This window comes from Podarcis filfolensis (genome assembly GCF_964270895.1).
Source record: "Podarcis filfolensis genome assembly, chromosome: 8".
In the NCBI taxonomy this organism is placed as follows: Eukaryota; Metazoa; Chordata; class Lepidosauria; order Squamata; family Lacertidae; genus Podarcis; species Podarcis filfolensis.
The window spans coordinates 70,310,176-70,322,296 of NC_139611.1; the positions used below are offsets into that span (position 1 = coordinate 70,310,176).

Sequence of the window (12,121 nt, forward strand, 5' to 3'; positions counted from 1 at the left end):
TCCTGCCAGAGCGGTACCTATTTATCTACTTGCACTTTGATGTGCTTTCGAACTGCTAGGTTGGCAGGAGCAGGGACCGAGCAACGGGAGCTCACCCCGTCGCGGGGATTCGAACCGCCGACCTTCTGAACGGCAAGTCCTAGGCTCTGTGATTTAACCCACAGCGCCACTCTGAAGCAAACATAAATGTTTTGTCTCTGTGCCCTGCTTGTGGTTGGCCGTGTTGGGAATGCATGGCTAGATGAGCCCTGAATCTGATCCAGCAGGTGCTCTTTTTGCCCCAGCACCTTTCTAAAGCCGCTTGGGCTCATCTTTTTAAGTCTGCTCTGTCGCTTCTGCTGCTGCGAGCTCCCAAAGCTTGCACTTGGCACACAAAGAGGAGCTGGCTCTGTGTTTAGAGGTCATCTTGGGTTATCTCCCTCACTCTTCTTCAACCATTGCCAGCCATTCTGAGCACTGTGCGCGCTCACAGTTTTTGGCCGCTCAGATTGTTGTGGTCTTGGTAAAGCCCCTTCTCCTTCGTTATATTGTAGTTCAGTGGTAGAGAGTCTGCTTTGCATTAGAAGGTCCCCGGTTCAAGCCCAGGGAGAGCAGGGGAAAAGCTGCTGCCTCAAACTGGGCAGTTGCTGCCAGTTAGTGTAGACAGTACTAAGCTACAAGGACCAATGAGTCAGTACAAGGCAGTTCACGGCTTTGGAAACTGGTTTGGCTCACTTGGTTTTAATGTGTACGGAGCCGTTAACCTCTCTTTGCTGGTGTGCTTGCTCTCTGCTCGTGTTAGATATACTCTAGCCTGCACTGCATGGGCGGTTTTATGGGGCGTGAGACAAGACAATAGCTGTGCTTGCGACACAGGTTGGACTAAATAGCCCTTAAAGTCCTTTGAACTCTTTTGCCTTCTAATGAAGATTGAAGAGGTTATCGCAGGGAAGCTGGTTTTGTAAACAAGTTCCTAGTCTGTGTGTGTGTGTGTGTGTTTACAAGAAATATATTTAGCAATGGGAGGAATGTGCTAAGAGGAGATGACATTGTGAAACATCCCAGTCAATTTCGTTTGATTGGATGCATATCTCTTGGCTATTTCCATTGACGGGAAAGTACCTTCTCTTTTTAAACATCCGGCTTACCTTGACATGCCCAACCAAAATTCTTCCTGCAGCTATGTGCATATAGCTGAAAAAAACTTGTGTTCGTGATTATTCCCCCTTCACCCCTTAGAAGGGCACTTAAGCCTATGTTTGCAGGAGCTGCACCTAAGTGGCTAAATTTTGCTGGTGTTATCAGGATAAGAGAGAAAGGTAAAGGGACCCCTGACCATTAGGTCCAGTTGCGGACGACTCTGGGGTTGCGGCACTCATCTCGCTTTATTGGCCGAGGGAGCCGGCGTGCAGCTTCCGGGTCATATGGCCAGCATGACTAAGCCACTTCTAGCGAACCAGAGCATTGGATGGAAACGCCATTTACCTTCCTGCTGGAGCGGTACCTATTTATCTACTTGCACTTTGACTGTGCTTTTGAACTGCTAGGTTGGCAGGAGCTGGGACCAAGCAATGGGAGCTCACCCCGTTGCGGGGATTTGAACCGCCGACCTTCTGATTGGCAAGCCCTAGGCTCTGTGGTTTAACCCACAGTGCCACCTGTGTCCCTTGATTGGTGGTGCATGCAAGACTCCTTATGCCAGTGTTGGCCAAACTTGGCTCTCCAGCTGTTTTGGGACTACCAATTCCCATCATGGCTGACCATTGGTCCTGTTAGCTAGGGGTGATGGGAGTTGTAGTCCAAAAACAGCTGGAGGGCCAAGTTTGGCCAACACTGCCTTAGGCATAAGCTGACAGTCAGAACTTGGGAAGCACTGTAAGGTTTCTCATGCACTGACAATCAGCTGATCTTCGACATTTGAGAAGACCTACTGTGCAAAGGGCTTTGCACACACCACCAGCTAGTTGATGGTTGGTGTTTTGCTCACTGTTCGGCCAACACAGTTTGATTTCAAGCTGCACACTCACCTGGCATTATTATGTTGCTAGGTGATTGACAGGGGAGCAGCCCAGGCCCATTTCCCTACCTCTGTTCTACCTTCTTTAACACAACAGTTTTCTATAGTAACCGGGGCTCTGTGTGTATTCCACAGTTCTGGGACCACACCGTGCTAGTGAAGAATTCAGCATTATTGTCTATTTTCTGTCCTTTAAGGCTGCATAGGTAACTTTGAAAGGTGTGCCTGATCAAATCAAAAGGAGCCAGAAGGGTAATTAAACCGAAATTTGCAGAGATGCATATTGCACAATCGCGCAGAGTGTGCAGATCAATATTGGTAGAATGCTGTTTGGGTGAAAGGAACTACAAACAAAAAAAAGTGGCTGCAAAGCCTATATATATGCTTATTCCCTGGATATTCCAAGTGAAATTGAGTGTGTGGCTAATGGAAGATGGTTCTGCTGCCGCCACTGATTTCCTAGTGCAGGGGGCCTTTCCAGACTCTGTCCTTTTCCCCGGAGAACTGTGACTTATAGTGACTGGAGCAGCCCAATGTTGATGATCCTGGGAACACGCCTCCTATTGAGAGGGAATATTAGGGTTGTATTTAATGCTAGTCTGCACAGACCTACTGAAATTAATGAACAATGAGTAAGTTAGGCATATTAATTTCAATGGAACTACTTTGAGTAAAACTTAGTTGGAAATAATTCTTGCCGTTAAATAGCACTCATGCTTGATAGAGTGTAAACATCAGTCTTGCTGCCTTCAACTAATGTGGAGTTGGTGTGCAGATGGTGGTTATTTTTAGAGGGCTTCTCAAGACGACCTGTTTATTTAGTATTCATCCTAATTTGCTTGCACAAGGCTTACATGGTGGTTAGATTATGTCTGGTCTTTATTGAGCATTTGTTCTGATTTGTTTACAGGGCACTTACATAACAATAAGCATTCAAAAACTGCTAGCACATTTGCAATTTTAAGCAGGGTCCGATATGGTTTCAAATTGGATGCAGGACCTCTTGCTGAAATTCCTGCTTTGTGGGGGGTTGGACTAGATGACCCTTGGGGTCTCTATTCCAACTCTACAATCTTCCATTCATCCTGATTTGCATGTGGGGTGTTTATACACCATCCTGTTAATCATTAGTTCAATGCATTTCCCTGTCACTTTCCAAACCACACTTTTTACTTTTAAAAAGTGGGTTTGTCCGTGCTTCAATCCACTTTAAATGCACAAACCTAAAGTACCAGCGTGCACTTGAATTCCTCCTGTAAAAGAACTGACAGCCAGGAGGCGGTGATGTCTGTGGGGGCATGTCACAAGTCCATCACCTGCCCCCTCTCCCTCTGTTCTTCTTCCCTTCATTGTCTGTGAATTTTCCCTGTCTAGCACTTGAAGAGATCAAAGGTCCTAAGGAAACAACAGCCCAGACAGCAATGGACTTGTGACAGGCTCCTACTAAAATCACAGGTGCCAGCCATCATTACCCATGTTTCTTAAGATAAACACCGTAATTGCTCTCAGTGACTTTCAGTAGTCATAAGGTTTGCAGACAAGGAACCCTGTGAATAACATCAAATAGCCATTTGCACCACAAGATTGCTCATTGGGATAGCATCACATAGCTCTTTGGCAACTGAAGGCAAAATGTCGCAAGGCTATCGCAGCAGGGCTAATCAGACCAGAAGGCTAGCCGTGGCCCCTTTTATTATGTAGGAATGAATGGGGATTTGCTGCAGAGGACTAGTCCTGGTAGATCCCTCTGGGATAGCTGTGCGAAGGAGCCTTCAGTCAAGAAGCACATTAGGAGTAAAGGTCCTTGCAGTTACATTTCCCATGGTGTCTGTTAAGTGCTGGGTCCTTCTAGGTCACATTCAAAAGTCATCCTTTCCCGTGTGGTTTCTGCACCGTCTGTGAGATGGAAAAGACGTTAGTTGACCCGGTGTATGATCTTTGTATTGAGCTTCGTATTGAACCAATGGCTTCAAGTTCCAGGAAAGGAGATTCAGAAAAAACTTTCTGACAGTAAGAGCTGTTTGGCAGTGGAACAGACTCCCACGAGAGGCGGGTGGACTCTCCTTCCTTGGAGGTTTTCAAGCAGAGGTTGGGTGTCCATCTGTCATGGGTGCTTTAGCTGAGTTTCAGGGGGTTGGACTAGATGATCCTCGGAGTCCCTTCCAACTCTACAGTTTCATGATTCTATGAACTTGTTGAGGGAAATTCCTCATTTCTGGTCTTGCTGGATCTGCCTGTAGCTTTTGGTACAGTAGACCATGATCTTCTGTTGCGTTGCCTGCTACATTTGACAAGTGTTTAGGGGAACGCCTTCCGAATGATTTGCTTTAGCAGTTCCACCGAACGATCCAATTGATTTCATCTGTCAATGTTAAATTGATAGGAATTGATAGGAGGGTGATCAATATATATAGTTACACTGGTGAGACCTCACTCTAAATATATTTTGAGTTGCTTTGGGACTGTTCATGTGTACAGTGACCCATAAATGAAACAATTAAAAATAACAGAACATTCAGGATCAAGTTACAGGGTTGTTTACAGCTGATAGTGAGTGCACAATCTGTGTTCAGTGGTACCTCTGGTTACGAACTTAATTAGTTCCGGAGGTCCGTTTGTAACCAGAAAACGCTCGTAACATGAGGTGCGCTTTCGCTAATGCCGCCCGCCGCACTGCCAGAGCACGACTTCCGCTCGCATCCCGGGGCAAACTTCGCAACAAGGGGCATCTACTTCCGGGTTAGTGGAGGGCGTAACCCAAAGCATTCGTAAGGAGTATGGTACATAACACGAGGTACCACTGTACACAAATAGTTGAACTGCACAAATGAACAAGCTGCACCCTTTCACACAACGACTTGAACATGTACAGAGACAGCCTGTACCTGGGTTCAGTGTAATGTGTGAACAAGCTTTATCTTTGTCCTGAAACAGGGTCTGAGTGTCATGTTCAGATGGCTGAGGGTGAATAAGTTAAAATTGAACCTAGACAAGCTGGAGGTGGGGGTGGTTGAGAAATAGCCTTAGTCTGGAGGGGATCAGCCTACCGGTGACCAATAGGGTTTTTGTGATCCTTGGTTTTCACATTAAAAGCCTAGGATCCAGTAATACTGGATCCAGTAATACTGGATCCTAGTGCTGTTGCCAGGAGGTGTCCCCCCCCCCCATCTTGGACTAATTAGGATGCCATTTTATGGCAAGGCGAGACCTTGCTACATGCCAATCCGTGCTTCTGAAACTTTGAGCCTTGATTACTGCAGTTGGTTTCACATGGGGCTACTACCATCCAAGATGACTTGGAAGCTTCAGCTGTCACAGAACACCTTCTAACATACGGACATAGGGAGTTGTCTTCTGCCAAGTTGGACTATTAAAGACCACTGTTATTTCTATAATGACCGGCAGTGGTTCTCCATGGGTTCAGATCAGACATGAGGTGGTAGTACACAGCCGTCATGATTGGTAGCCATTGGTAGACTTATGCTCCATGAATTGTCTGTTTTCCCTTTTAAAGCCATCTGTGCTGGTGGACCATTGCACCTTGCGGCACTGAATCCCATAGTTTAGCTATGAGCTGTGTGATATCCACCCAACATGCAACTTGGGTTTTCCTGGGATCTAGGATGACATGAGAGGCCTGTGTCCCATTTTCTCCATGCCATGTAAAACAATATGCACCTCTAGCACATACCCCATGTTCCTAAAACTAAAAAGCAACCTTTCCCAATAGGCGAATTGCTCCAACCCCTTTCTCGTTTCCTCCAGGCCCCCTTTTTGCACCTTTCTCAGCCCCCAGGTACTGAGGGCAGGGAAGAGGAAATTCCTGACCTTTTTGGGAGAAGAGCAGCGGCTCCCCTTTGCGAAACTGTAGAACTGCATTATAACCTTGTGACTCACACCTGAGGTGGGAATTGGGACAGAGACTTCTGCCCTTGCAAACAGATGGCATCAGGATACCATTGGAAAGGAAGGTCGCTGCCAAATAAAAGGAGGATACAGGAGTATATTTTTGGCTTGCTCATATATGTTTTGTCATCATAAAATTGGGCATTCCCTTCTCTTCCCTCCCCCTTTGTCACTTTTGTGGGGGCTTTCTCTGTTGTTTTCCTTCTTCCCCTTGGCATAATGGGACTCATTATGATCAGAGCTGAGAATGTTGCATACCTTTGCAAATACATAGCCCACCCCCACCCCTTCAAGGCTGAGTTGGGGAGGCGAGGGGCTGCATTATCTTGAAATTCTGGACATGGAACACTGCCCATGCCTTCTGCTCAAAGTGGCAACTTCAGGAAAAGAGCGTGGCCTGCTTTCGCAGAGGCCGCAGGTGGCCGAGTTGCTGCTAAATGACCTTCTGCCTGCGGGATGTGAGTCATTTCTAAACAGGCTTCGCAGAAAGGCGCCGCAATGGCCTTTAATGCGCCTCATGACAGCCTTGTGAGGATAAACACATAAGGGCTGGCTGCTTCTGCATCGCCCTTGTCCAGCATCCTTGGTGGCAATATAACAATCCTTGAATCATAGAATTGCAGGTTTAGAAGGGACCCTGAGGATCTTGTCCAACCCCCTGCAATGCAGGAATATGCAGCTTACAGGGATCAAACCTGTGACCTTGGCATTATCAGCACCACGCTCTAACCAACTGAGCTATCCAGGCTTGCAGGGACCTGTTCTGCATGTGTGACAGAAAAGTGTTATTTAGCTTGGCATTGTCTACACACTGACTGGCAGCAGTTTTCAGGGAGAGGGGTTTACATTAGTCTTTCCCAGTCCTACTTTGAAATGGTAGGGACTGGACCTGGGACCTTTTGCATGCAAAGCCTATGTTCTGCCACTGTGCAGTAGCCCTTCCTCTACCCATCAGATCAGTTTGAATCACAGCTCTTGAAAAGGAAAGCAGTTAGAAATACCCTTTCCATTATACTTACCACCTGCTTTCTCTTTCCAGGTGCTGGTCATCTTCCCAAGGAACTTAATGAAACAAGTAGAAGAATAAAGAGTTATAAAAATCCATTTCCTCGCTCCCATCTGGGGGGAAAAAACTGAAAGCAGGGGAGTAGAACAAACATGGCGGACTATTCAGCTTATAAAGAGACGTCGAATCGTCACTTACGTTTCAAGCTCCAGAGTCTTGGCCGCCGTCTCGATGAACTAGAGGAAGCGACGAAAAACCTCCAGAAAGCTGAGGATGAGTTGCTGGACTTGCAGGACAAAGTTATCCAGGCAGAAGGCAGCAACTCGAGCATGCTGGCCGATGTGGAAGTTTTGCGCAAAAGAGTCTTGAAAATTGAAGGGAAGGATGAGGAGATCAGGAAAGCGGAAGAGCTTTGCCAGCTGATGAAGGAGAAACTGGAGGAGGAGGAAAGTCTCACTCGGGAGCTGAAATCCGAAATCGAGCGGCTTCAGAAGCGAATGGCAGAGCTGGAGAAGCTGGAGGAAGCTTTTGGCAGAAGCAAGAATGACTGTACTCAGCTCTGCCTCAGCCTCAACGAGGAGAAAAACTTGACAAAGAAAATCTCGACGGAACTGGAAGTTCTTAGGGCTAAAGTAAAAGAACTTGAGCAATCTGAAGACAGGCTGGATAAAACTGAGCAGAGCTTAGTGAGTGAACTGGAAAAACTTAAGTCGCTAGCTCTCACGTTCGTTAACGAAAAGAAACACTTCACTGAGAAGGAGAAGCAGAATGAGAAAATAATACAAGAGCTGACACAAAAGCTTGAGCAAAATAATAAACTGAACCGAGCAGATCAAACGCGAAACACATCTAACCTGCTGGAAAGATCTTCCAATAGTATTCTGGACAGAAATGACCTGAGGATTGAAGTTGACTTAACGACTTCGGCACTGTCCTCGAAGGAAACGAGGAGAAAAGGGAGTTTGGAATACCTAAAGCTTGTGGAAAACGAAACTCGGAACAAATCAGAAAATCAGAAGAATAAGAATCAAGAAGACAACAAAGTGAAGGACCTCAACCAAGAAATTGAGAAGCTAAAGACTCAGATCAAACACTTTGAGTCTTTAGAAGAGGAGCTCAAAACCCTGAGAGCAAAGAATAATGACCTGCATGACAGCTACTTGAGCGAGCAAAACAAAAATAAGCTCCTCATAGGTCAACTTGAAGAAATAAAAACGCAGATGAAGAAGCAGAAAGAGCTGGAGAACGGTGAGGCAGAAACAGAGGAAATTAACTTACCTAGCCGAGTGAAGCACGACAGACCCAAACACAGAGCTGTCACAGCGGAGTCAGCTATTTCTAAGCATAAGTCTCGGGAACTTTCTCCTCAGCACAGGCGGGAGAGAATACGCAACCGAGAATTCTCATTTAATAGTGAGAGCCAAGGCAGCAAAAGGGTCACAAGCCCTAACCTGAATAGCAGGAGAGCAGCCAAAGCATCGAGCACATCAGCGTTATTGGACACCTTAGCAACTGATGCTAAACGGACAGAAGACAAATCCACGCTGGGCATGCACTTTTCCTCGCAGAAAGACAGTGGAAACCCACCAGCTGAAGTGAAGAAATCTAGAGAGCAGCCATCTGTGCTTAGTCGTTACCCGCCTGCAGCACAGGAGCACAAGTCTTGGAAAGCCTCTTCGAAACCCAAGAACGAGAGTGCGTTGAGGAGCAAAGTGGAAAAAACCTCCCAATCACCAAACGACACTCATCACTGTAAGTCTGACGAACTTGAAGAGAAGCCCAGCAAAACGGAAACCTCCATATCGCCTTCTGAAAAGGGAATTAAGACGCAGGTTGCAGAACAACCTGCTCTTTCGACAGAGACTCGCATCTCAAAAACTAACCGCGGGGCCTCCAATGGAACTGCTTTGTCCTATAGGAATTATCTCTCTACGGAGACGTTAGCTGCTGAACCTGCCACCTCAAAGATGGAAACCGCTTTGGTCTCATCTCGCAGGCAGCACTTGGAAGAGAGCTCTCCAAAGGCAGTAAACTCCCAGGAAAGAGAACCTCCGCACGAAATGGTAAAGCCCTCACCTTTAGCAAAGTCTTGGCTCATTTCAAGAAGTCAGGAAGATCTCTTGCAGAGTCCCTCAGATCCTCAGAAGGAAGAAATGGATCAGACCGCTGCCTCAGCCGCAAACTCTAACAACGGGGGCCTAAAACCCACTTCTGCAAGGGCCAGAGCTATCAACACCAACAGCCATGAAAAATTCAGCACCAATGCAGAGACAAGTAAAATGGCAACTGCTTCTGCTGCTGCTGACGTAGGGCTGAAAAGGGAACCTGCATCTAGAGAGTTCGCAAGCTCCAAGAGGGGTATTCGAACATCTCCTTTTGAAAACGATAAAAGTACTAGCAGCGAGGAAGAGCTCAGCAGGTCCTCCAGGGCTTCTTCAGCCGCTGCCCTTACAGGGACGAAATCGAGAAGGCAGTTCAGTCCCAGAGAAGCACTGAGGTCTAAAGCCGTCATCAAGCCTGCGATTGTGGAAAAGGACGTGAAGGAAGTCATGGGTGGCACAGGGCCAGAAGCCAGCTCTGAAAAGCAGCAGCCTGTCTTTAAGACGGTGTCGCACAAAATGACGAGCAGCATCACCATTTACCCATCTGAGCCTGTGACTCAAAGGACCAGCGCGAGCGATGCCACAAAAGAGCAGCAGCACATATCTGCCAGCAACATCCGAGTGCTTCCGAACGAGCTTTCGCTGGGGACAAACGCGACCAGCACACCTTACGAGATACCGATTAACAAGAGCAATATAACCCTGAAGTTACCCGAGACTGAGAAGAACGGGGACCCTGCTCCTAGGAGCAGGGTGGAAACAGTCGTCTCAAAAAGCAGCATCACGATAAAACCTTCTGAATTTGGCGAGAAGAACAGCGAACCGCCCATGGAGACAATCAACTGGAAGAGCCACGGTGCTTCAGAGGCCAACTCACCCGACACCAAACACGTCACGGTGAGAAGCGCGTGGCGAACGCGGCGGGGCTTGCAATCGTCGGAGGACTCTGCGACGAAGGCGGTTGAAAATGCAACCCCTCGAAATCCATATAGGTCATCTACGGACCCCCACAAACCAGAAGGGACTAGTGCACGCATATATGCAATTGAGCAGAATTCCAGAAGGGCCAGCGCTGGTATAAACTCTTGGAATGCTCTGGAATTAGACTCTAGAAGGACCAAAAGTAGCTTAACTGCATCCGAGATGCTCGGCCAGCGGAGCTGCATTAGTGATCCTGCGACTGCTTCCCCTTGGAGCTGCACAGTATTACCGGTAAGTGTGCTCCAAACTTTTACTGTAAAACTTTTGCATTCCTAAATCAAGACAGGTGGGGAAATATCTTTTTAAAAAAAATTCAAGGGGAAGATGAAACTTTTTTGAGGGCATGGGCTACACTTGCTAGGAAAGTCGGAATCTGTCTCAGTCTGGGCCTCCCCACCCCTCTCGATATGTAATAATACAATAATAACATTGGCATATTTTATGTATGTGTTTATTCGTATAATATATTTGCCTTTTGCAGCTTCATAGAAGGCCGCTTGCAGAGCTCTTTTTAAATTATAAAAACGGTCAAATAGTAAAATATAAAATACAGTGGTACCTCGGGTTAAGTACTTAATTCGTTCCGGAGGTCTGTACTTAACCTGAAACTGTTCTTAACCTGAAGCACCACTTTAGCTAATGGGGCCTCTTGCTGCCGCCGTGCTGCCGGAGCACGATTTCTGTTCTATCCTGAAGCAAAGTTCTTAACCTGAAGCACTATTTCTGGGTTAGCGGAGTCTGTAACCTGAAGCGTATGTAACCCGAGGTACCACTGTACATGACCTTGGGCAGGGCTCCACAAATGTTGACTTGGCTTATGAGCCAGCTGTCATTTGTGCTCGTCATCACTTCACTTCCCTGCATTATTTGGCATTGGGGAGAGACGGGGGCTTTTCTCATTTCCGTGGGAGATGAAAGAAACAGAGGGAGTTGCTCCCGCTGCTCGGAAGAGAGCCCTGTTGTTCCTTTCTTGCTCAAAAAAAATCCAGCGGAAAGGAAACTTCTTGGGTTTGCCTGGTTCTCAAAAGACAACAAAGTGAGTGTAAGGCAAACCTGTTTGGCTACAGAATTCTGTAAATGGGTTGCCATGTCTGAAAAAGGCCCCCTGCCCTGTCACTACCCAGCTTAAAGTAAAGGTGAAGGGACCCCTGACCACTAGGTCCAGTCGTGGCCGACTCTGGGGTTGCAGCGCTCATCTCGCTTTATTTGTCATGGGAGCCGGCGTACAGCTTCCGGGTCATGTGGCCAGCATGACTAAGCCGCTTTTGGCGAACCAGAGCAGCGCATGGAAACGCCGTTTACCTTCCCGCCGGAGCGGTACCTATTTATCTACTTTGTGCTTTCGAACTGCTAGTTTGGCAGGAGCAGGGACCGAGCAAAGGGAGCTCACCCCGTCGCGGGGATTTGAACCGCCGACCTTCTGATCGGCAAGTCCTAGGCTCTGTGGTTTAACCCACAGCGCCCAAATAACAGAGTCACCCAGATTCTAATAAACACCAAATATGTATTTAAATACCAGCAACCCATACCTCTTCATTGGATCAGGTGCTATACTGACTTGTCCCCATCCCTTAGCTAAGCACAGGCTTCCTCAATCTTGGTCCTCCAGATGTTTTTGGCCTACAACGCCCATGATCCCTAGCTAGCAGGACCAGTGGTCGGGGATGATGGGAATTGCAGTCTCAAAACATCTGGAGGGCAGAGTTTGAGGAAGCCTGGCTAAGCACAAACCCAAGATGTCATCATCGATGGCTAAGTGAGAGAGACTGTGGTTACAGTTTTGTACCAATTTACCTGGGACTAAGCTTCAGTGAATTCTTGTGAGATTTTCTTCTGCATAGACATTTATAGAATGTACTCTTAACATGTCTGACCTGTTGAGGCACGGTCCTTGGGGAGCTTTCCAGCATAATCCATGCTACCGTATTTTTCCCTCTATAACACGCAGATTTTTTCTCCTAAAAAGGAAGGGGAAATGTGTGTGCGTGTTATTGAGCGAATGTGTGGTCCCTGGAGCCGAAAAATCAGGCAAAAATCAAATCGCGCTTCACGGAGAAGGGAAATCTGAAAAGAGGAAGCTGCGGCTTTCCTGCATTCTGCCTCAGGGTCTTACTGCCCACCCGCCTCTGT

General features: G+C 47.2%; 1 protein-coding gene across 3 annotated transcripts in view; it reads left to right on the forward strand.

Moving 5' to 3' along the window:
* The window catches only part of LUZP1 (leucine zipper protein 1), a 70,471-nt gene that overhangs the window by 43,639 nt on the left and 14,711 nt on the right, over positions 1-12,121 (forward strand). For all 3 annotated transcript variants that reach the window (XM_083626869.1, XM_083626867.1, XM_083626868.1), the window contains exon 2: positions 6,942-10,222. In XM_083626869.1, coding sequence (XP_083482995.1) covers positions 7,061-10,222 — 3,162 coding nt within the window. In that variant the 5' untranslated portion in view covers positions 6,942-7,060. The remainder of the gene's footprint in view (positions 1-6,941; positions 10,223-12,121) is intronic.